General features: G+C 44.7%; 1 protein-coding gene across 8 annotated transcripts; it reads right to left on the bottom strand.

The window, feature by feature from the left end:
• Window positions 1-235: 235 nt before the first annotated feature.
• Window positions 236-17,767, bottom strand: LOC139554012 (retinol dehydrogenase 12-like). Of its 8 annotated transcripts, XM_071366887.1 has the most exons (10): window positions 17,570-17,767; window positions 16,691-16,809; window positions 16,065-16,220; window positions 12,848-12,952; window positions 5,590-5,799; window positions 3,048-3,237; window positions 1,039-1,765; window positions 955-996; window positions 808-912; window positions 236-744 (listed from the first exon to the last, which is right to left on the bottom strand). In XM_071366887.1, exons 1-7 carry the CDS (start codon window positions 17,644-17,646, stop codon window positions 1,660-1,662), a joined length of 963 nt encoding a protein of 320 aa, XP_071222988.1. In that variant the 5' UTR covers window positions 17,647-17,767; the 3' UTR covers window positions 236-744; window positions 808-912; window positions 955-996; window positions 1,039-1,659. The 8 variants fall into 8 exon arrangements, with proteins under 8 accessions (XP_071222988.1, XP_071222989.1, XP_071222987.1 ...); XM_071366888.1 differs by having other exon boundaries at window positions 808-996; window positions 1,081-1,765; XM_071366886.1 differs by having other exon boundaries at window positions 808-1,017; window positions 1,081-1,765.
• Window positions 17,768-26,633: the final 8,866 nt, after the last annotated feature.

Consider the following 26,633-nt stretch of genomic DNA (forward strand, 5'->3'; position numbering starts at 1 on the left):
ATATAGCGTGGGAATGGACACATTTAAAATGTAGGTGCATGACGTGTTCTTAACTCCATTATCAGAATACAAAAGCTGCATGAACTGTCAAGTCTAGACGTGGTTTTATGTCTTATAGCGACCATGTTGAAAGCCAGGGGGGGTAATAAAGAGTGTGAGGTATTTGAATCGTTCCTTATTACATGCGTGTGTGTGTGTGTGTGTTACTAAACAAACCGATATTAGGAATAGTAGCTAGTAACATTTGATCTTTATTTACAGTAGATGTAAACATTCAACTCCTGACATGACTACTAATGTAGTTGGGTTGCACATTTCTGGAAAATTTCCCCAAATTCCAGAATTCCTGGTTGGAGGATTCCCAGATTTCCTTTCTGTTCCTTCATAATTTCAGGAATCTTCCAACCCTAAAATGTAGAAAAAGGCATGTTTCACATTTGTATAAAAGACAATCTTGGCAGTTTCACATGTGCTGAATGCTGAGGGGGAAAGAAATTGAGGAAAGATTAAAGAAACAGGAGAGAAAATAACAGCTTACAATGGTTTAGAAGAGGCAAGCTTAAAAGCAACCAAACAAAGCTGAATCTACACGGAGGTTTGGAATATAATAAGATACAAAACAAACTAAAACAAATGGTTTGTAATATACCCTGGCTAGACCTGGTTACGCCCTGGCTAGACCTGGTTACGCCCTGACTAGACCTTGTTACGCCCTGACTAGACCTGGTTACGCCCTGACTAGACCTTGTTATGCCCTGACTAGACCTGGTTACGCCCTGACTAGACCTGGTTATGCCCTGACTAGACCTGGTTATGCCCTGACTAGACCTGGTTATGCCCTGACTAGACCTGGTTATGCCCTGACTAGACCTGGTTATGCCCTGACTAGACCTGGTTACGCCCTGACTAGACCTGGTTATGCCCTGACTAGACCTGGTTATGCCCTGACTAGACCTGGTTACGCCCTGACTAGACCTGGTTACGCCCTGACTAGACCTTGTTACGCCCTGACTAGACCTTGTTATGCCCTGACTAGACCTGGTTACGCCCTGACTAGACCTGGTTATGCCCTGACTAGACCTGGTTATGCCCTGACTAGACCTGGTTATGCCCTGACTAGACCTGGTTATGCCCTGACTAGACCTGGTTATGCCCTGACTAGACCTGGTTACGCCCTGACTAGACCTGGTTATGCCCTGACTAGACCTGGTTATGCCCTGACTAGACCCTTCACAGTACAGTAATGCATTTGATCTTACAGTTACTACCATAGAGATAGAAGACTCATCTCTGTGCCATTATGGCATCTTTCAACTTCTATGGTTCCTACCAAATTCCTCAAGTCCCGTTGGGAAAACTGTAGTTTGAGGTTAATTAATGTCATGAAATGATAATGATTTGAGAACAGAGAGCATAGTTGCGTCACCAATGGCACCTTATATATATATATATAGCGTGAGCCCTAATCTATAGTTCACTACTTTTGACCAGAGCCCCGTGGGCCGTAATTTCATCTAGCCGGCTCTTTCCTAAGCGGAAGCAATTGAGACAAGGGAACAAGGCTGTGGGTCCTGGTCAAAAGTAGTGCACTATAAAAAAGGAAATAGGGTGCACTTGAGGATGCAAGCTGTGTTGGTAGTGATAACAGGGTGGTTCAGATCAGTCGTCCCAGACGATGCCCAGGAGCTCACTGCTGGCGTCCCACAGCTTCTTGGCTGTCTCCTCCTTCCTCCCCTGGGGAGCCACGAAGGCCGGCGCGCAGTCACTGAGAAAGAGAGAGAGAGAGAGCGGGAGGAAGAGGACTTTAGTTATCTGCATGATCAGTGCTTCCCTTTTGGTTTATTCTGTCGTCAAATGAAAGTAGAAAGTTTCTAATAAATCATTTGGTCATCTAGTTGTTTACTCCATAGTGACTCACAGAACTGTCAAAATTGACAGAGACGCATGTATTAAGTGGCCGATGTGGGACCTTGTTCTAACCCATAACCCGCCGCACCGCGTTCTAACCCGCCGCACCGCGTTCTAACCCGCCGCACCGCGTTCTAACCCGCAGCACCGCGTTCTAACCCGCAGCACCGCGTTCTAACCCGCAGCACCATGTTCTAACCCACAACCTGCAGCACCTAGTGCTGAGCAATTACCCGAAATGTGTTGTGTTTTTTTAAACAACTATTTGACCAACGCCATCGATTCAAGTATTTGGATTCCATTTCGTTAGGGTTTTCTCTTTGAGCTCAATTCAGTTTCTCTAGAGATGAATCAGATCTTGCCTGAAATGTGCAATGTAGTTTCCAACAGGCCAATATTCTACATAGTTACGCGCAGAAAATGTGATAATTAACTACAATGACCATAACGCATTGCTCATCTACTTGTCTGGTCTATGCGGGGAGCACAGAAACGAAGAGAGACAGAATAACTCGCAATTAAGAGGGATAGAGAGCAGTTGCTTCGAGAGGTATCTCTACCTGAAAATACATGATCGATAGTTGGTATTCAGCAGTCATAAAAGTATACCTTATTTACTTTGAACAACTACTAAAATAGTGATTTTGTCAGACAGCAGCTCTATAGAGATGAGATGATGACTTGGAATTAAATAATTAAGTCATCCAATAAAACATCTGAAATAATATTATTAGTTAATAAGTGCTAAACCGTATTGGGCTGTCACTACCATCATGGAACTTGTATTCATTGTTTTATTCTGTGTCACAGTATTCAACCCACAGTGCAAAGGGCATTTGTTTTTTGTTTTTAATTATCCAAAGCGAAAACAAGTGATTCTTTTTTTAATAAATCAAACTGAAACCGAACCGATCTCAAAAAGCACTAAAATCACTCAGCACTATAACCCACAACACCTTGTTCTAACCCACAGCACCTTGTGTGCTAAAATCTCATTATCTAAATCTGCTAACTCCAGAGAAGGCGACAGGAAAACTTAAAAACACAAAACAGAATTCAACATATTCAAGCTTTATATCGCCATTGGAATAACAGCTCCATCTAAAAACAAGGGTCAGAACTTCATACTGTAATCTCACCTGAAGTGTTTCCCGGTGAGAGAGTGCAGCTCCTCTGCCACGGCGCAGTAGATGGATGTCTGGGCCCCGTCCCGAGGGCTCTTCAGGAACAAGGAGAACAGAGAGAACAGCAGAGACATGACGGTGGAGTGGCGGACCAGGTCCGAGCGTACCGACCCCGGGTGGACAGAGTTCACCGTCACACTGGAACCTGGGAGGGAAGAAGAGAGGATTCAGTTACCATGCTATTGTCAGGCTCTTTGCTTTATCCCCAACCCCGACACCACATTGGTAAGTATACTGAAGAAAAATATAAAAATTGTGAAATGTAAAAGTGTTGGTCCCATGTTTCATGAGCTGAAATAAAAGATCCCAGAAATGTTTTGTATGCACAAAAAAGCTTATTTCTCTAAATTTTGGGCACAAATTTGTTTACATCCCTGTTAGTGAGCATTTATCCTTTGGCAAGAAAGTCCATCCACCTGACAGCTGTGGCATATAAAGAATATGACTCAACAGCATGATCATTACACAGGTGCACCTTGTGCTGGGGGGACAATAAAAGGCCACTTTAAAATGTGCAGTTTTGTGCCACAATGCCACAGATGTCTTAAGTTGAGGGAGCGTGCAATTGGCATGCTGACTGCAGGAATGTCCACCAGCTGTTGCCGGAGAATGTTGTTTTAGAGAATTTGGCAGTACGTCCAACCGGCCTCAAAACCGCAGACCACGCCGGTCCAGGACCTCCACATCCGGCTTCCTCACCTGTGGGATCGTCTGAGACCATCCACCCGGACAGCTGATGAAACTGAGGAGTATTTCTGTCTGTAATAAAGCCGTTTTGTGGGGAAAAACACATTCTGATTGGCTGGTCTGGCTCCCCCAGTGGGTGGGCCTTATGCCCACCCACCCAGGCCCACCTATGGCTGCACTCCTGCCCAGTCATGTGAAATCCATAGATTAGGACCTAATGAATTTAATTTAATTGACTGATTTTCTTATATGAACTGTAACTCAATAAAATCTTGGATATTGTTGCATGTCCATTTTTATTAAGCGTTCAGACCCCTTCACTTTTTCCACATTTTGTTACGTTACAGCCTTATTCTAAAATGAATTCAATTGTTTTTCTCAATACCCCATAATAACATAGCAAAAACAGGTTTAGCCATGTTGGCAAATGCATAAAAAAAAAAAAAAATGAAATATAAAATTTCCATCAGTATTCAGACCTTTTACTCATTACTTTGTTGAAGCACCTTTGGCAGCGATCACAGCATCAAGTCTCCTTGGGTACGACGCTACAAGCTTGGCACACCTGTATTTGGGGAGTTTCTTCCGTTCTTCTCTGCAGATCCTCTCAAGCTCTGTCAGGTTGGATGGGGAGCATTGCTGCACAGCTATTTTCCGATCTCTCCATAGATGTTTGATCGGTTTCAAGTCAGGGCTCTGGCTGGGCCACTTAAGGACATTCAGAGACTTGTCCCGAAGCCACTCCTGCGTTGACCCTAAGCTCACAGCCAAGACGTTGTCCTGTTGGAAGGTGAAGTCTTGAGCGCTCTGATACAAGTTTTCAACAAGGATTTCTCTGTACTTTTCGTTCATCTTTCCCTCGATCCTGACTCGTCTCTCAGTCCCTGCCGCTGAAAAACACCCCCACAGCATGATGCTACCACCACCATGCTTCACCATAGGGATGGTGACAGGTTTTCTCCAGATGTGATGCTTGGCATTCTGGCCAGAGAGTTCAATCTTTGTTTCATCAGACCAGACAATGTTGTTTTAGGTGCCGTTGGGCAAACTCCAAGCGGGCTGTCATGTGCCTTTAACTGAGGATTGGCTTCCGTCTGGCCACTCTACCATCTGCAGAAATGTTTTGGTACCCTTCACTGTCAACTGTGGGACCTTATATAGACAGGTGTGTGCCTTTCCAAATCATGTACAATCAATTGAATTTACCACAGGTGGACTCCAATCAAGTTGTAGAACCGTCTCACAGACGATCAATGGAAACAGGATGCACCTGAACTCAATTTCGAGTCTCATAGCAAAGGGTCTGAATACTTATGTAAATAAGGTATTTCTGTTTTTATAAAAACCTGTTTTCATTGTGTCATTGTGGGGTATTGTGGGCTATTGTGTCATATTGTGTCATTGTGGGGTATTGTGTCATATTGTGTCATTGTGGGGAATTGTCATTGTGGGGTATTGTGTCATTGTGGGGAATTGTGTGTAGATTGATGAGGAATTAGTTTTATTTATCCATTTTAGAATAAGGCTGTAACGTTGCAAAATGTGGAAAAACTTTCCAAATGCACTGTAGCATGTACCTTCTTATGGTTTTGCCTTTCTGATCATGTATTTCGGGTGCGTTCTCATTGAAAATCTATGTGCATGGCCACTATTCCTCAGTTTATTTTGTATGTTAATAAATCCATGTGGCAGGTTGCAATTCTCTCCCCTCCCTCCCTCCCTCTCTCTCTAACCCCTTCCCTCCCTCCCGCTCTTCCCCTCCCCCCCGCTCGCTCTTCCCCTCCCTCCCGCTCGCTCTTCCCCTCCCTACCTTTGAGTCTGCGGGCCAGCTCCCTAGCAAACAGGACGTTGGCCAGCTTGCTCTGGCAGTATGCGAGGCCGCTGTTGTAGCTGCCCTGGCTGAGGAGGTCATGGAAGCGGATCCAGCCAAAGTTATGAGCCAGGGAAGAAACCACGACGATGCGGGCCGGAGCACTCCGCTTCAGCAGGCCAATCAGCAGGTACGTCAACAGGAAGTGACCTACCAGGAAGAAAAAGTAAACGCATGATGCAATCCGTGTTGTACTGCAACAAAAAGATCAGAGTATAACATCCTAGTATCAGAAAAGAAACTATTGGAGTTGTTGAATAGAACACTTTGTTTTTATGTCATAGGGCAACAGGAAGTGACCTACCAGGAGTAAACAACAATATGAATCTGTTGCTTTGTCAGAAAGGAAATAACACTAGGATCATGTTGAATGAAACACTGTTGTTGTTATGTCATTGAAGTACTACTTGTACACGGTTAGTACTGGTAAGGCTAGCTGCCCACATGCTCTTCATACGGAAAATGTAGGTTAAGGCAAGGTGTTTCAGATGTTGGTTACTCATTTTACAGGTCAGTAGTGCCCTTATAGCCTCTCCCACTTCATACAGTAGATACTGTAAGGGCCACAGCTCTTCACAGATGAGGCCTACAACATTTTGTTACGTTACAGCATTATTCTAAAATTGATTAAATCGTTTTTTCCCCCCCTCCATAAATCTACACACAATACCCCATAATGACATCACAATACCCCATAATGACATCACAATAGCCCATAATGACAAAGCGAAATCAGGTTATTCGAAAAATATTTGCTAATTTATGAAAAATAAAAAACAAATACCTTATTTACATAAGTATTCAGACCCTTTGCTATGAGACTCGAAATTTGAGCTCAGGTGCATCCTGTTTCCATTGATCATCCTTGATGTTTCTACAACTTGACTGGAGTTCACTTTTCGTACATTCAATTTGATTAGACAGGATTTGGAAAGGCACACACCTGTCTATAAAAAGGACCCACAGTTGACAGTGCATGTCAGAGCAAAAAACAAGCCATGAGCTTGAAGGAATTGTCCGTAGAGCTCAGACAGGATTGTGTTGAGGCACAGATCTGGGGAAGGATACCAAAAAATGTCTGCAGCATTGAAGGTCCCCAAGAGCAGTGGCCTCCATCATTCTTAAATGGAAGAAGTTTGGAACCACCAAGACTCTTCCTAGAGCTGGTCGCCCGGCCAAACTGAGCAATCGGGGAGAAGGGCCTTGGTCAGGGAGGTGACGAAGAACCCAATGGTCACTCTGACAGAGCTCCAGAGCTCCTTCTGTGGGGATGGGAGAACCTTCCAGAAGGACAACCATCTCTGCAGCACTCCACCAAATCAGGCCTTTATGGTAGAGCGGCCAGACGGAAGCCACTCCTTAGTAAGACACGACAGCCCTCTTGGAGTTTGCCAAAACGCACCTAAAGGACTCTGACCATGACAAAAACAAGATTCTCTGGTCTGATGAATCAAAGATGAAACTTTGTCCTTAACGTCAAGCGTCACGTCTGGAGGAAACCAGGCACCGCTCATCACCTGGCCAATACCATCCCTACAGTGAAGCATGGTGGTGACAGCATCATGCTTTGGGGATGTTTCCAGCGGCAGAGAGACTAGTCAGGATTGAGGGAAAGATGAACGGCGCAAAGTACAGAGAGATTCTTGATGAAAACCTGCTCCAGAGCGCTCAGGACCTCAGACTGAGGTGAAGGTTCACCTTCCAACAGGACAAAGACCCTAAGCACACAGCCAAGACAATGCAGGAGTGGTTTCGGGACCACAAGAGGTCTCTTCACAGTCCCTATGGAACTCTATTCCACATCAAGTAACTGATGCAGCAGGAGAATCAGATTAAAAAAAAACACCTGATGGAACAGTGGGGACTGTGAAGCAACACAAACATTGGCACAGACACATGCATACACACACGATAACATGCACACTATGCACACATGGATTTAGTACTGTAGATACGTGGTAGAGTAGGGGCCTAAGGGCACACAATGTATTGTGAAATCTGTGAATGTATTGTCTTGGCAGCAGCTAACGGGGATCCATAATAAATACAAATATGGATCTATTACTATCCTGAATGGTAGAAATTGCTTATTTAATTTCCAGATGTTTAGGTTTATATGCAAAAAAAATTGCCAGCTTTGTCTCCTGACTCAAAGTATCTCCTACGTAATAGGAACAAAGCAAATGTAGTCTCCTCATCTCTGATCTTACAATAAGTAAAGCATTTTGTAAGTCTGGGATTCTTTGGATCCATGTTGTGAATCTAAAGACTTGAGTTCCACCATTAAACTGGTTTTCTTCAAGAACATCGTTTTCCTTTTGGTTGTGGAATAACTTCTGATCCAAACTCTACATGTCGATTTAAAAGCTTCCCACACTATTTTGGACAGAGGAGACAAAGTTCAAATTAGAGGTGATTTTCTCCCTAATAAAGGAATGGATTGAATCTCTATTGTTTAGTTCTGTGGATATTGCCAGATGGATAGAAGATGGCTGACAAGGGGAAACATGGTCTGAGATTATAATGCTATGGATCTGAGAATCAATCCCAGATCATGATAAGAGGTAGTATATTCAAGAATATGAATTATGGACATTGGAGTGAAATGTATATTCACCAGAGTGGGGATTGACTAAGAGCCATTTATCAGTCAATGCCAATGAGCTTTGCAGTTCTTTGAAAGTAGCTGATAGAGCTCTATCTGCTGGAAGGGGACGACTAGTACTATAAAGTACTCTACTGTAGAATCATTGACCAGATTAAATTCTACTCCCATCAGAATGGGGTCCCAAGCAAATTTACATAACAGTAGTTTAAGGGGAGATAAGACCACAGCTTGTGCAGAATTAGAAGGATAAATATTAGCAAGAATACATTATTCATTTAGTAAAAAAACCTTACACTACAATACATCTGCCATCTTGGTCGACTATTATCTAAAAATTCTTGACCAACCTCCGTTAAGTTGTGTTGTAACACGGCCACATCACAAGCTAGGGATTTCAAATGTGAAAGCATTTTGTACCGTTTAACTTTATTTGAAATGCCATGAACATTCCAAGATATACACTTTATAGTATTAGATCCCATTTGTAGTTATGTGTATACGATCAGCATGGACCTTAACCTAGCTACACATGTAATACTGTTAAAGGGTAACCTAGCGGCATGACACTCCTGACAGTGGATCAAAGGACCCATCAGCTAGGCAAATGCTTGAAGATAGCCAGACCCCCTCTCTCCCACAGAAGAGGGGAAGGGGTGGGGGAGGTGGGGTGTGCTGTGCCAGTCTTGACATCGCAACACTGGGCCAGAAATTTAGCGAGAACTTTCTCTTCCTTGCACTGCAGTATTGGAAGACTGAAATCTCTTTGTTACAGAGAGACTTTTGCCGCCAAAAACCTTTTTCTCCAAGAAAATTACCTTTGGAACAATATTCATAAGACAGGAATGTTAAGAATGGTCTAAAGAATAATCCTGTCACATTGTTTATTATTTTGTGATGTCATTAAGGATGGTATGACAAAGTAACTAACTTAGGAAGGAAACGCATTCTGTCAAGTTTACATCTAAGTGTTGTATAATGTAAATTATTACGTATGAGAGTATTTAAAAAAGATAGAACTGTGATATTAGTTTTCTAATTAGATAATTGTTTTTCATATAAACTAGTCAGTAGTCACGCCCAAGTGAGCTCAGAGTTCAAATCAGCATGACGGAACACCCCCTTTGGCCAGAGTGCTTAAGGACTCACTAAGAATTAACATACAGGACAGCCAAAGTACAGCGCGAACTGAACGTTACAAATGGTTAAAACTACAAGACCAGACAGCATGGGGCGGTGGCTACACGGCTGAAAATGGTGAGCTGGCGTATAAAGTGGTCGAGAGCTGAACCCTGAATAATCAACCATTGATACCAAAGGACGTGAGACGTTAGTCTCCACGTTGAAATGGTGAGAATCTCTGAAGCTCTCAACCTCAACACTAGAAGAGAAGATAATCTCACCTTGGAGACCAGAAACATTCACAGTCTGCAGCTGTGCATGTAAAAGAGGTCATAGAACTTTGACTAAAGACACAAGGTGGGAAGAAGAAACCCCACAGACAACCATTGGTACATCAGAAGTATCTATTCTAACAGCCACTCCACTATCAGAGAAGCTCTACAAAGGACATTGTGAAGTCTGGTGGACAAACCAGTCTTACATCCCTCGAAAATGTCACAATAGGACCCATCGAGTTCAACAGAGAAAGACAGCTACGCGTAAATATATATTGCATTTCTAAACAGAATGAGCGGTGGTTAGGGTGTTAAGCATTATTATTTCCATGAGCATAGCTTCCAAAAATGTATCCAAGTGTTGTCTCTCTGTCTCTCTTTACCTACCCCTCCATATGTGTAACAAGCAGTCATATCTTGTCAGTCCACTAGGGACTTTTATCTCATGTAAGTGTGTATGTATATTCTGTGTTATTATTTAGTTAGTTAATAAATAAATCAATCAATTTGTGTAGTACTGAATATTCAGAAGGGCTCGGGTTCTTGCGGATCCAAGGATTATGCGACGTTCAGAACGAGACGGATGGAGTAATAAATAATTATTGACAGTTATTGATGTAAAAGATCTGTATTTCTTTAGAGTTTAAGTCGGGAGATAGTAACTCGTTAAACAACTTTTCTCGTGGTGCCTCGAATTCCTAATGAGTTAATTGTTACATGATTCATTTAAAATCGAGTATCAATTAAACAGTTTGATTCGATAAATAACAGTCATCAGATTAATGATAGTCACGTCATGACACTAGCTACACATGTAATATTGTTAATGGGAGGAATACACAAACAAACATACAAAATACCACAAGGATAGTTCAATGACTATACCTGGTCTAGCACAACAGTACCCCTTTTCCAGTTGGAAAAGGTCAAAGACCAACGGATGGGTGTTACGCACTCTAACACAAGGCTACGCACTACAATTTTGTCAGTGACACCAACACTTCAGGGGTGTCTTGAAAACAACAGCTCACAACACTGCTCAAAAGCAAAAACACTCTGCTCAGAAATATCCTTGCTCTTGGAAAAGCAGGCAATTGAAGAAGTATATCCAGCGCAACAAAACTGCGGGTTCTACTCAATCTATTTTCTAGTGCCTATAAAGAGGCGGAAGCTTCCGTCCGATCCTGGACATAACATGCCTGAATCGTCATCTTCCAGCACTTCAAAATGCTGCCAATCAAAACTGTCCTTCAGTCAGTACAACCAGGTGATTGGTTCACCCCAGTGGACCTGAATGACGCATACTTTCATATCCTCATTCTACCAGCACACAGTTTCACGTTTTGACCTTCGGCCTTTCGCTCACCCCTCGCACTTTCACAAAGTGTATAAAGTGCAGGGCTAGCCCCCACTTCACCAAGCAGGATTCAGGGTCCTGATTTACTTAGACGAATGGCTAATATGTGCAGGGTCACAAAGCTTTGGCACCCACATCCATGGTCTCACATCACCTCTCTGAGTTGAGACTAACAATGAACCTAGAAAATATTTTTTCTGGTCCCAACTCAGTGTGTGCATCTTCCTGGGCAAGACACTCAAAATCATGCAAGCAACACTCTCCAGAAAGAGTGGTATCATTGACAAATTGTCTTTCAACATTTAAAACTGAGAAAACAGGTGACCGTGCTAGAGGAGTCAGAGGCCCCTCGGCCTCCTAGCTGCCGAGGTACATGTTGTACAGAAGTTGTGGACGAGGCCCCTGAACGTGACCGTCTGGTAGCTGCAGGATTGCCCTCCTTGGTAATTGATACAACTCAGGCTGCCAGGGCATCATCTACATGAACCCTGTATTCCTACAAGTGGAAAGCATTCAGGCAGTGGTGTGTCAACCATGCAGAATCGCCATCTTCCTGCCCAATTTCTGTCCTTTTGACCCTCCCTCCGGAGCTCCTGGCCGCAGGAGAGTCCCCCAGGAGCTCCTGGCCGCAGGAGAGTCCCCCAGGAGCTCCTGGCCGCAGGAGAGTCCCCATCTACATAGATTCTATACAGTATAAAGAAACAAAAAATACTTATTTGACAGATTTTGGAGTCCGTATGTGGACCATCTCAGGGAGTGTGGTGCTTGAGTGGCGGTGACGGCTATAGCGTTAGCGTGTCGGTCGGGGCTGGGGGCCGCGGTGGTTTCCGACTTGCTGACTGATTGTGCATGTGTCACGTTCGGGCCGGCAGGTCTGGGGTCTCAGAGTTTCAATGAATCAATTGTTTCGGTTTGTGAATGTCCGTTTATTTTGGATCTTTTTTTTTTTTTTTTTCCTTCTTCCTTTTAATATTTTTTCAATAAAAATAAAAAACAATAAAGTGTATATGGCAGCCATCTCCATGGGTCCTGACCTGATTGGCGCACAACCAGGGGCACACTCCAGTATCGGAATTCATGAATGGTGGCTCCTTCATACCCTCATGGGAGTTCGACGCTGTCCTACGATCACTTATGAGCCTGTCTTGACTTTAGCTATGGGACCTCTTAGTCATGACTGCCTTTCTACTGGTTTCAGCCAAACGTGTTGGAGGATTACATGCGCTTTCTACCCATCATGCCTCACTTTAGCAGAAGATTGGATCTAAAGCAGTGCGTCGGACAAAATGCAGCATTCTTACCTAAGGTGCTTTCATCGTCACATGCTAACCAGCTTTTAATCATAGTGGCATTTCAACACTCCTGTCAGGAGAGTCCTGAGTTGCATGCACTTTGCCGGGTTAGGGCATTAAGTACCTATGTTGCTGCAACAAGAACTAGTTCGTCAATCCGAGCAGCTTTTTTGTGTGTTATGGGGAGAACACAAAGGTCCAGCTGTCTCCTACTCGTTGCTGCAATGAGTTCTTGATGCTGGGGACCTCCTCAGCCAGACGCCGTGCCCAGCTCAGAGTCTCGTCCTCGGTCATGATATCTTTGGTAGCAGGCCGATCTGTCTTTAGTTTCTTCGCTGCTTGTCTGGTCTCCAATCGGACTCCTGTACCAGTCATTTACCCAACTGTGTCAACATACAGTTTACAAACTTGAAGTGGGCTTTTTAGGGTGTTAAAACAAGCATGCCATTTTGCCGTGTTACGTGATCAGGCTTTAGATTGCTGGTGTTTGTGGAAAGACAAATTGACATAGAACCCTAGAAGTGAGTCTGCTAAATCTCTGTCTCACCCAGGTGGTTGACCCCCAGTTGCATCTCGAAACCGTCCTTGGTCTTCATGTAGGGACACATCATGACCCCAGCATTGTTGATCAGGATGTGGAGGTGGTTGACCTCTGTAGGGGTCAGATACAGAGTCAATATTATACTTTACTTTACAGAGTAAACACATAATATTAGGGCTTGCCTTGAAATATACTGTAACAACGCCGGAATAAAATACCGCAGCAACAACGCCGGAATAAAATACCGCTGCAACAACGCCGGAGCAAAATACCGCTGCAACAACGCCGGAGCAAAATACCGCAGCAACAACGCCGGAATAAAATACCGCTGCAACAACGCCGGAGCAAAATACCGCTGCAACAACGCCGGAGCAAAATACCGCTGCAACAACGCCGGAGCAAAATACCGCAGCAACAACGCCGGAATAAAATACCGCTGCAACAACGCCGGAATAAAATACCGCTGCAACAACGGCGGAATAAAATACCGCTGCAACAACGGCGGAATAAAATACCGCTGCAACAACGGCGGAGCAAAATACCGCTGCAACAACGCAGGAGCAAAATACCGCTGCAACAACGCCGGAGCAAAATACCGCTGCAACAACGCAGGAGCAAAATACCGCAGCAACAACGCCGGAATAAAATACCGCTGCAACAACGCCGGAATAAAATACCGCTGCAACAACGCCGGAGCAAAATACCGCTGCAACAACGCCGGAGCAAAATACCGCTGCAACAACGCCGGAGCAAAATACCGCTGCAACAACGCCGGAGCAAAATACCGCTGCAACAACGCCGGAGCAAAATACCGCTGCAACAACGCCGGAGCAAAATACCGCTGCAACAACGCCGGAGCAAAATACCGCTGCAACAACGCCGGAGCAAAATACCGCTGCAACAACGCCGGAGCAAAATACCGCTGCAACAACGCAGGAGCAAAATACCGCTGCAACAACGCAGGAGCAAAATACCGCTGCAACAACGCCGGCGCAAAATACCGCTGCAACAACGCCGGAGCAAAATACCGCTGCAACAACGCCGGAGCAAAATACCGCTGCAACAACGCCGGAGCAAAATACCGCTGCAACAACGCCGGAGCAAAATACCGCTGCAACAACGCCGGAGCAAAATACCGCTGCAACAACGCCGGAGCAAAATACCGCAACAACGCCGGAACAAAATACCGCTGCAACAACGCCGGAATAAAATACCGCTGCAACAACGCCGGAGCAAAATACCGCTGCAACAACGCCGGAGCAAAATACCGCTGCAACAACGCCGGAATAAAATACCGCTGCAACAACGCCGGAATAAAATACCGCTGCAACAACGGCGGAATAAAATACCGCTGCAACAACGGCGGAGCAAAATACCGCTGCAACAACGCAGGAGCAAAATACCGCTGCAACAACGCCGGAGCAAAATACCGCTGCAACAACGCCGGAGCAAAATACCGCAACAACGCCGGAATAAAATACCGCTGCAACAACGCCGGAATAAAATACCGCTGCAACAACGCCGGAGCAAAATACCGCTGCAACAACGCCGGAGCAAAATACCGCAGCAACAACGCCGGAATAAAATACCGCTGCAACAACGCCGGAATAAAATACCGCTGCAACAACGGCGGAATAAAATACCGCTGCAACAACGGCGGAGCAAAATACCGCTGCAACAACGCAGGAGCAAAATACCGCTGCAACAACGCCGGAGCAAAATACCGCTGCAACAACGCAGGAGCAAAATACCGCAGCAACAACGCCGGAATAAAATACCGCTGCAACAACGCCGGAATAAAATACCGCTGCAACAACGCCGGAGCAAAATACCGCTGCAACAACGCCGGAGCAAAATACCGCTGCAACAACGCCGGAGCAAAATACCGCTGCAACAACGCCGGAGCAAAATACCGCTGCAACAACGCCGGAGCAAAATACCGCTGCAACAACGCCGGAGCAAAATACCGCTGCAACAACGCCGGAGCAAAATACCGCTGCAACAACGCAGGAGCAAAATACCGCTGCAACAACGCAGGAGCAAAATACCGCTGCAACAACGCAGGCGCAAAATACCGCTGCAACAACGCCGGAGCAAAATACCGCTGCAACAACGCCGGAGCAAAATACCGCTGCAACAACGCCGGAGCAAAATACCGCTGCAACAACGCCGGAGCAAAATACCGCTGCAACAACGCCGGAGCAAAATACCGCTGCAACAACGCCGGAGCAAAATACCGCTGCAACAACGCCGGAGCAAAATACCGCTGCAACAACGCCGGAACAAAATACCGCAACAACGCCGGAACAAAATACCGCAACAACGCCGGAACAAAATACCGCAACAACGCCGGAACAAAATACCGCAACAACGCCGGAACAAAATACCGCAACAACGCCGGAACAAAATACCGCAACAACGCCGGAACAAAATACCGCAACAACGCCGGAATAAATACCGCAACCATGCCGGAATAAATACCGCAACAACGCCGGAATAAATACCGCAACAACGCCAGAATAAATACCGCAACAACGCCAGAATAAATACCGCAACAACGCCGGAATAAAATACCGCAACGCCGCCGGAATAAAATACTGCAACAACGCCAGAATAAAATACTGCATTAACTTGTAAAGGTTACGGGGAGGTATGCGTCCCAAATGTCACCCTATACTCATAGGGCTCTGGTCTAAAGTAGTGCACTGTATAGGGAATAGGGCACTATATAGGGAATAGGGCTCCGGTCTAAAGTAGTGCACTACGTAGGGAATAGGGCTCTGGTCTAAAGTAGTGCACTACATAGGGAATAGGGCTCTGGTCTAAAGTAGTGCACTACGTAGGGAATAGGGCTCTGGTCTAAAGTAGTGCACTACGTAGGGAATAGGGCTCTGGTCAAAAGTAGTGCACTACATAGGGAATAGGGCTCTGGTCTAAAGTAGTGCACTGCATAGGGAATAGGGCTCTGGTCTAAAGTAGCGCACTATGTAGGGAATAGGGCTCTGGTCTAAAGTAGTGCACTGCATAGGGAATAGGGCTCTGGTCTAAAGTAGTGCACTACGTAGGGAATAGGGCTCTGGTCTAAAGTAGTGCACTATATAGGGAATAGGGCTCTGGTCTAAAGTAGTGCAGTACATAGGGAATAGGGCTCTGATCTAAAGTAGTGCACTATATAGGGAATAGGATGCGATTTGGGATGCATGAATGGAGTTATTAGGCTTACCTCGGAGGAAGCGTTGTGCGAAGGCCCGTATGGAGCTGGTATCAGCCAGGTCTAGCTCTCGGACCTCTACGTTCGCCTTGCAGTAGATGCGTCGTATCGATGCTGCGGCCTCCTCACCTTTCTCCACATCCCTACACGCCATGATCACCCTGGCACCTGGCAAGAGACAATTAAACGATAAGGGTCGAGGGGGTGTGGTATACGGTCTGATATACCTTGGCTTTCAACCAATCAGCATTCAGGGCTCGAATCCACCCGGTTTAAATTAACCAATAATTAGCATCATTGATACTTTTTTGAATGGTCTCCTTTCTTCTTCTCTTATCAGTATCTTTGTGGTGATGAAGGAAAGGAGGCTTTACCATGAATGACTGTTGGGAAGACCATTTGTTGAGTCCTAAATGGCATCATACACCCTTAAGTGCACTACTTTAGACCAGGGCCTCAAAGTAGTGCACTATATAAGGAATAAGGTATCATTTGGCAGCGTTTACACAGGCAGCTCAATTCTGATCTTCTGCCCAATTACTGGCAAAAGATCTGACTGGTCAAAATACCAATTAGTGGCAAAAAAACAAACAGAATGGTCTGCCTGTGTAAACGCAGTCCATGTGTCAGTTAGTCACCTCTGATCGCCAGGTCCAGGGCAGTCTCCTTCCCAATACCAGTGTTGGCTCCAGTAATCAGGACTGTCTTCCCGTCCAGCCGAGACATAGACATGCATGCTCCACCTGCTGAGTATTTCCTGACAAATAAAAACAAATCCATTTTGTTTGTCTATCTACAATCAAACTTCTATATCAGTCCCTGTCTGTGTTGGCAAGGGCATATAGTGTAAGTCCACACCAGGGCTGCTGTTACAACCCTATTCTCCATATAGTTGCCCATTCCTACTACATTGGGAATAGGACGCCATTTTGACAGTAGAGTTGATTATATATATGACTATTATTGATCGTTCAACATGCAACATTATTGTTACTTAATATGCAAGATCACTTTCTGGCAACAATGATCAAACGTCAACTCGTACGACTCAGTCACGCCACAAAACCTGGCTCGGTCTCGCCGAACAATAATGGTTAAAAATATAACTCCGCCCACGCGCGCCACGCTGTTGTGCATAATCATGTCATGAAATATTGTAGCGCGCTACTGTACAGCACTTCCTTACAGTTGCTTATATTGACATATAACCCATGTTCAATTGACAGTGCATTCAGAGCCTTTATTCCACAAAACAACAAATGAATGTTATTTAAAAAAAAATGTGGATAAGAATACTGCATAACAATAATTTGGATCATCGTCATCAACATTGATGTCGATTCACCCATTCATTCCCGCCAATAGCCTTCTTAACCCCAATAGCAAAACACAATCGCTTCGTTTTTAGCTTGACAATGACCGTAATTAATTTCTATTGAGGTTAGACTAATTAGCCAAGTATAGAGTCAGATGATGCATCGACTACAGCCTCGAACATACAACGCGTTTATTCTTACCTAATGTGGGGTGCGAATAAAACCATGAGCAGTGCGACCACCCCAAGACCTGCGACAATCAATACGAGCACCATCATGACACGGATCCTTTCGCTGTGTCTCTATTGTAGCCCTTTTCTTCACAGCTGTTCATTCATAGCTCCGTTCTATGTTCTACGGACCAACAGCTGATCCAAGATGTCAAAGCTTTATGGGGAAGTGTAGGAGGCGGAGTTAATATACATCACGGGTTGTCACGGTGATACTCGTTCAATGGAATCCTGGGATTGTAGTCTTCCAATAGATTCGACACAAATGCACTGCTACTTTCACTTGCCTATTGTATTTGAAGTTGTATGGAAAGACACTTCCGCTCTGCATATTTATTAATTTGTAAAAAGAATAGGCCTATTTTGTAATTCACAGCAAATTCTAACATTTTTATAAACTGCTATTTGGTTTGAAATATACTAGTCTATATCCTAACCCTCAGATGAAAAACAATATTAATCCGAAAGAAGGTAAAGATCGCCAGTTTGTAGTCCTAAAAACCGGAAATGAGTTGCATTTGGATCGTTCAGCCATTCCTACGGGAAAAAAAATAGGGTTTTGGGATAAACGCCAAAAATAAGGTTCGAGGTTAACACAAGTTTAGGAGATCTTATACGTTTTGTTCTATAATATAATAAGTCAGTTAACATGCCCTTTATGAATTATGAAGCCTTTATTTTACTTCATGTGCTCTTTGGATTACATAAATGCCCCAAAATTCAAAGTGACATTAGCTGATGAAGATTATGTCATAGAACAAAATGTAGAACAAATCAAATCAAATTGTATTCGTCACATGCGCTGAATACAACAGGTGTAGACCTTACAGTGAAATGCTTACTTACGAGCCCTTATTAACCAACAGTGCAGTTTAAAAAAAATACGGATAAGAATAAGAGATAAAAGTAACAAGTAATTAAAGAGCAGCAGTAAAAAATAACAAAATATTTTTGTTATCGGTACAGAGTCAATGTGTGGGGACACCGGTTAGTTGAGGTAGTATGTACATGTAGGTAGAGTTATTGAAGTGACTATGCATAGATGATAACAGAGAGTGGCAGTGGTGTGGAGAGGGGGGGGCAATGTAAATTGTCTGGGTAGCCATTTGACTAGATGTTCAAGAGTCTTATGGCTTGGGGGTAGAAGCTGTTTAGAAACCTCTTGGACCTAGACTTGGCGCTCCGGTACCGCTTGTCATGCGGTAGCAGAGAGAACAGCCTATGACTAGAGTGGCTGGAGTCTTTGACAATTTTTAGAGCCTTCCTCTGACACCGCCCTGGTATAGAGGTCCTGGATGGCAGGAAGCTTGGCCCCAGTGATGTACTGGGCCGTTCGCACTACCCTCTGTAGTGCCTTGCGGTCGAAGGCCGAGCAGTTGCCATACCAGGCAGTGATGCAACCAGTCAGGACGCTCTCGAAGGTGCAACTGTAGAACCTTTTGAGGATCTGAGGACCCATGCCAAATCTTTTCAGTCTCCTGAGGGGGAATAGGTTTTGTCGTGCCCTCTTTACGACTGTCTTGGTGTACTTAGGTTGTTGTTGATGTGGACACCAAGAAACTTGAAGCTCTCAACCTGCTCCACTGCAGCTCCGTCGATGAGAATGGGGGCGTGCTCATTCCTCTTTTTCCTGTAGTTCACAATCATCTCCTTTGTCTTGATCACGTTGAGGGAGAGGTTGTTGTCCTGGCACCACATGGCCAGGTCTCTGACGTCCTCCCTATAGGCTGTCTCGTTGTTGTCGGTGATAAGGCCTACCACTGTTGTGTCATCGGAAAATTTAATGATGGTGTTGGAGTCGTGCCTGGCCATGGAGTCATGAGTGAACAGGGAGTACAGGAGGGGGCTGAGCACGCACCCCTGAGGGGCCCCTTTTTTGAGGATCAGCGGGGCGGATGTGTTGTTACCTACCCTTACCACCTGGGGGCGGCCCGTCAGGAAGTCCAGGATCCAGTTGCATAGGGAGGTGTTTAGTCCCAGGGTCCTTAGCTTATTGATGAGCTTTGAGGGCACTATGGTTTTGAATGCTGAGCTGTAGTCAATGAATAGCATTCTCACATAGGTGTTCCTTTTGTCCAGGTGGGATAGGGCAGTGTGGAGCGCAATAGAGATTGCATCATCTGTGGATCTGTTGGGGCGGTATGCAAATTGGAGTGGGTCTAGGGTTTCTGGAGTGATGGTGTTGATGTGAGCCATGACCAACCTTTCAAAGCACTTCATGGCTACAGACGTGAGTGCTACGAGTCGGTAGTTATTTAGGCAGTTTACCTTAGCGTTCTTGGGCACAGGCACTATGGTGGTCTGCTTAAAACATGTTGGTATTACAGACTCGGACAGGGAGAGGTTGAAAATGTCAGTGAAGACACTTGACAGTTGGTCAGCGCATGCTCGCAGTACACGTCCTGGTAATCCGTCTGGCCCTGCGGCCTTGTGAATGTTGACCCGTCTAAAGGTCTTACTCACATCGGCTGCGGAGAGCGTGATCACAGAATCTTCCGGTACAGCTGGTGCTCTCATGCATGTTTCAGTGTTATTTGCCTCGAAGCGAGCATAGAAGTAGTTTAGCTTATCTGGTAGGCTCATGTCACTAGGCAGCTCTCGGCTGTGCTTTCCTTTGTAGTCTGTAACGGTTTGCAAGCCCTGCCACATCCAACAAGCGTCAGAGCCGGTGTAGTACGTCTCGATCTTAGTCCTGTATTGACGCTTTGCCTGTTTGATGGTTCGTCGGAGGGCATAGCAGGATTCCTTATAAGCTTCCGGGCTAGAGTCCCGCTCCTTGAAAGCAGCAGCTCTAGCCTTTAGCTCAGTGCTGATGTTGTCTGTAATCCATGGCTGCTGGTTGGGGTATGTACGTACGGTCACTGTGGGGATGATGTCATCGATGCACTTATTGATGAAGCCAATGACAGCTGTGGTGTACTTCTCAATGCCATTGGAGGAATCCCGGAACATATTCCAGTCTGTGTGTAACGTCTGCTTCCAACTCACACTCTCAAACACGTAGATCCCCTGAACGCAGCTCACTCTCCAGATCCCAATCACCTGAATTCTGATCACCTGTTCACACACCTGTATGTCATTATCACACACTATGTAGTTCAGTTCTTTGCAACCCATCATTGGGTCAGGTGGGCATGATTTGAAAGCTTGGTTTATTACCCAACTAAAGTAGCTAAGTTATAAAAATATGATCTTACAGGGGTTATGCTTTTACAAGGCAATTCAGAGAAACTGAATTTTGGTGTCCACCGAAAGGAGTGATGAGTGCAGGTGCCACGGCAAATGTTCTTCACAATAAACTACCCAGTGTGTTCCATGTCATCTGGTAACGACGTCAAACGGGCTCATTCTGTTCAGAACTACCCAGTGTGTTCCATGTCATCTGGTAACGACGTCAAACGGGCTCATTCTGTTCAGAACTACCCAGTGTGTTGCATGTCATCTGGTAACGACGTCAAACGGGCTCATTCTGTTCAGAACTACCCAGTGTGTTCCATGTCATCTGGTAACGACGTCAAACGGGCTCATTCTGTTCAGAACTACCCAGTGTGTTGCATGTCATCTGGTAACTGTACATCAAACACAGTGATCATAAACATTGACACTTTATATGAAATGTATTTTATGATTGGAAATGTGAAGTGCACATTTGGACTCGCAGGTGTTTGGTTTGCTTGTATGAAATCAAAGCGGTATTTATTATAATCCTCAACGGCTCATCTTTTCAGAATACATCAAGTCCTTTTAATTTACAGCATTCAGAATACATCAAGTTCTCTTCATTTACAGCATTCAGAATACATCAAGTCCTCTTCATTTACAGCATTCAGAATACATCAAGTCCTCTTCATTTACAGAATTCAGAATACATCAAGTCCTCTTCATTTACATCATTCAGAATACATCAAGTCCTCTTCATTTACAGAATTCATCTCACTCAGACAACAACACATTTGCTAAAGTTTCCCAATTAGCAGGAAGGATGGGGGCAACTTCCTGTCAGGTGGTGCTCAAGTTCAGAACAGCTGTCAGTCAAAACCCCCATACAGAGCTGTGAAGAACAGAACCAGAGCCCTGACCTGATGTATAACATGTTACTGGACAGCCTGACCTGATGTATAACATGTTACTGGACAGCCTGACCTGATGTATAACATGTTACTGGACAGCCTGACCTGATGTATAACATGTTACTGGACAGCCTGTCCTGATGTATAACATGTTACTGGACAGCCTGACCTGATGTATAACATGTTACTGGACAGCCTGACCTGATGTATAACATGTTACTGGACAGCCTGACCTGATGTATAACATGTTACTGGACAGCCTGACCTGATGTATAACATGTTACTGGACAGCCTGACCTGATGTATAACATGTTACTGGACAGCCTGACCTGATGTATAACATGTTACTGGACAGCCTGACCTGATGTATAACATGTTACTGGACAGCCTGACCTGATGTATAAAATGTTACTGGACAGCCTGTCCTGATGTATAACATGTTACTGGACAGCCTGACCTGATGTATAACATGTTACTGGACAGCCAGACCTGATGTATAACATGTTACTGGACAGCCTGACCTGATGTATAACATGTTACTGGACAGCCTGACCTGATGTATAACATGTTAGTGGACAGCCTGACCTGATGTATAACATGTTACTGGACAGCCTGACCTGATGTATAACATGTTACTGGACAGCCCGACCTGATGTATAACATGTTACTGGACAGCCCGACCTGATGTATAACATGTTACTGGACAGCCTGACCTGATGTATAGCATGTTACTGGACAGCCTGACCTGATGTATAACATGTTACTGGACAGCCTGACCTGATGTATAACATGTTACTGGACAGCCTGACCTGATGTATAACATGTTACTGGACAGCCTGTCCTGATGTATAACATGTTACTGGACAGCCTGACCTGATGTATAACATGTTACTGGACAGCCTGACCTGATGTATAACATGTTACTGGACATCCTGACCTGATGTATAACATGTTACTGGACATCCTGACCTGATGTATAACATGTTACTGGACAGCCTGACCTGATGTATAACATGTTACTGGACAGCCTGACCTGATGTATAACATGTTAGTGGACAGCCTGACCTGATGTATAACATGTTAGTGGACAGCCTGACCTGATGTATAACATGTTACTGGACAGCCTGACCTGATGTATAACATGTTACTGGACAGCCTGACCTGATGTATAACATGTTACTGGACAGCCTGACCTGATGTATAACATGTTACTGGACAGCCTGTCCTGATGTATAACATGTTACTGGACAGCCTGACCTGATGTATAACATGTTACCGGACAGCCTGACCTGATGTATAACATGTTACCGGACAGCCTGACCTGATGTATAACATGTTACTGGACAGCCTGACCTGATGTATAACATGTTACCGGACAGCCTGACCTGATGTATAACATGTTACTGGACAGCCTGACCTGATGTATAACATGTTACTGGACAGCCTGACCTGATGTATAACATGTTACTGGACAGCCTGACCTGATGTATAACATGTTAGTGGACAGCCTGACCTGATGTATAACATGTTACTGGACAGCCTGTCCTGATGTATAACATGTTACTGGACAGCCTGACCTGATGTATAACATGTTACTGGACAGCCTGACCTGATGTATAACATGTTACTGGACAGCCTGACCTGATGTATAACATGTTACTGGACAGCCTGTCCTGATGTATAACATGTTACTGGACAGCCTGACCTGATGTATAACATGTTACTGGACAGCCTGACCTGATGTATAACATGTTACTGGACAGCCTGACCTGATGTATAACATGTTACTGGACAGCCTGACCTGATGTATAACATGTTACTGGACAGCCTGACCTGATGTATAACATGTTACTGGACAGCCTGACCTGATGTATAACATGTTACTGGACAGCCTGACCTGATGTATAACATGTTACTGGACAGCCTGACCTGATGTATAACATGTTACTGGACAGCCTGTCCTGATGTATAACATGTTACTGGACAGCCTGACCTGATGTATAACATGTTACTGGACAGCCAGACCTGATGTATAACATGTTACTGGACAGCCTGACCTGATGTATAACATGTTACTGGACAGCCTGACCTGATGTATAACATGTTAGTGGACAGCCTGACCTGATGTATAACATGTTACTGGACAGCCTGACCTGATGTATAACATGTTACTGGACAGCCCGACCTGATGTATAACATGTTACTGGACAGCCCGACCTGATGTATAACATGTTACTGGACAGCCTGACCTGATGTATAGCATGTTACTGGACAGCCTGACCTGATGTATAACATGTTACTGGACAGCCTGACCTGATGTATAACATGTTACTGGACAGCCTGACCTGATGTATAACATGTTACTGGACAGCCTGTCCTGATGTATAACATGTTACTGGACAGCCTGACCTGATGTATAACATGTTACTGGACAGCCTGACCTGATGTATAACATGTTACTGGACATCCTGACCTGATGTATAACATGTTACTGGACATCCTGACCTGATGTATAACATGTTACTGGACAGCCTGACCTGATGTATAACATGTTACTGGACAGCCTGACCTGATGTATAACATGTTAGTGGACAGCCTGACCTGATGTATAACATGTTAGTGGACAGCCTGACCTGATGTATAACATGTTACTGGACAGCCTGACCTGATGTATAACATGTTACTGGACAGCCTGACCTGATGTATAACATGTTACTGGACAGCCTGACCTGATGTATAACATGTTACTGGACAGCCTGTCCTGATGTATAACATGTTACTGGACAGCCTGACCTGATGTATAACATGTTACCGGACAGCCTGACCTGATGTATAACATGTTACCGGACAGCCTGACCTGATGTATAACATGTTACTGGACAGCCTGACCTGATGTATAACATGTTACCGGACAGCCTGACCTGATGTATAACATGTTACTGGACAGCCTGACCTGATGTATAACATGTTACTGGACAGCCTGACCTGATGTATAACATGTTACTGGACAGCCTGACCTGATGTATAACATGTTACTGGACAGCCTGACCTGATGTATAACATGTTACTGGACACCCTGACCTGATGTATAACATGTTACTGGACAGCCTGACCTGATGTATAACATGTTACTGGACAGCCTGACCTGATGTATAACATGTTACTGGACAGCCTGACCTGATGTATAACGTGTTACTGGACAGCCTGACCTGATGTATAACATGTTACTGGACAGCCTGACCTGATGTATAACATGTTACTGGACAGCCTGACCTGATGTATAACATGTTACTGGACAGCCTGACCTGATGTATAACATGTTACTGGACAGCCCGACCTGAGGTATAACATGTTACTGGACAGCCTGACCTGATGTATAACATGTTACTGGACAGCCTGACCTGATGTATAACATGTTACTGGACAGCCAGACCTGATGTATAACATGTTACTGGACAGCCTGACCTGATGTATAACATGTTACTGGACAGCCTGACCTGATGTATAACATGTTAGTGGACAGCCTGACCTGATGTATAACATGTTACTGGACAGCCTGACCTGATGTATAACATGTTACTGGACAGCCCGACCTGATGTATAACATGTTACTGGACAGCCTGACCTGATGTATAGCATGTTACTGGACAGCCTGACCTGATGTATAACATGTTACTGGACAGCCTGACCTGATGTATAACATGTTACTGGACAGCCTGACCTGATGTATAACATGTTACTGGACAGCCTGTCCTGATGTATAACATGTTACTGGACAGCCTGACCTGATGTATAACATGTTACTGGACAGCCTGACCTGATGTATAACATGTTACTGGACATCCTGACCTGATGTATAACATGTTACTGGACATCCTGACCTGATGTATAACATGTTACTGGACAGCCTGACCTGATGTATAACATGTTACTGGACAGCCTGACCTGATGTATAACATGTTAGTGGACAGCCTGACCTGATGTATAACATGTTAGTGGACAGCCTGACCTGATGTATAACATGTTACTGGACAGCCTGACCTGATGTATAACATGTTACTGGACAGCCTGACCTGATGTATAACATGTTACTGGACAGCCTGACCTGATGTATAACATGTTACTGGACAGCCTGTCCTGATGTATAACATGTTACCGGACAGCCTGACCTGATGTATAACATGTTACCGGACAGCCTGACCTGATGTATAACATGTTACCGGACAGCCTGACCTGATGTATAACATGTTACTGGACAGCCTGACCTGATGTATAACATGTTACCGGACAGCCTGACCTGATGTATAACATGTTACTGGACAGCCTGACCTGATGTATAACATGTTACTGGACAGCCTGACCTGATGTATAACATGTTACTGGACAGTCTGTCCTGATGTATAACATGTTACTGGACAGCCTGATCTGATGTATAACATGCTACTGGACAGCCTGTCCTGATGTATAACATGTTACTGGACAGCCTGACCTGATGTATAACATGTTACTGGACAGCCTGACCTAATGTATAACATGTTACTGGACAGCCTGACCTGATGTATAACATGTTACTGGACAGCCTGACCTGATGTATAACATGTTACTGGACAGCCTGACCTGATGTATAACATGTTACTGGACATCCTGACCTGATGTATAACATGTTACTGGACAGCCTGACCTGATGTATAACATGTTAGTGGACAGCCTGACCTGATGTATAACATGTTACTGGACAGCCCGACCTGATGTATAACATGTTACTGGACAGCCCGACCTGATGTATAACATGTTACTGGACAGCCCGACCTGATGTATAACATGTTACTGGACAGCCTGACCTGATGTATAGCATGTTACTGGACAGCCTGACCTGATGTATAACATGTTACTGGACAGCCTGACCTGATGTATAACATGTTACTGGACAGCCTGACCTGATGTATAACATGTTACTGGACAGCC

This window comes from Salvelinus alpinus, chromosome 25, assembly GCF_045679555.1.
Source record: "Salvelinus alpinus chromosome 25, SLU_Salpinus.1, whole genome shotgun sequence".
Lineage (NCBI taxonomy): Eukaryota > Metazoa > Chordata > Actinopteri > Salmoniformes > Salmonidae > Salvelinus > Salvelinus alpinus.

Coding starts and splice junctions, on each gene's coding strand:
- LOC139554012 (XM_071366888.1), bottom strand. CDS start 17,646: ATGATGGTGCTCGTATTGATTGTCGCAGGTCTTGGGGTGGTCGCACTG. Junction 5,800..12,847: donor ACTGGGGGTCAACCACCTGG/GTGAGACAGAGA, acceptor TCTTCCTGGTAG/GTCACTTCCTGTTGACGTAC. Junction 3,238..5,589: donor GCTGGCCCGCAGACTCAAAG/GTAGGGAGGGGA, acceptor CTTCCCTCCCAG/GTTCCAGTGTGACGGTGAAC.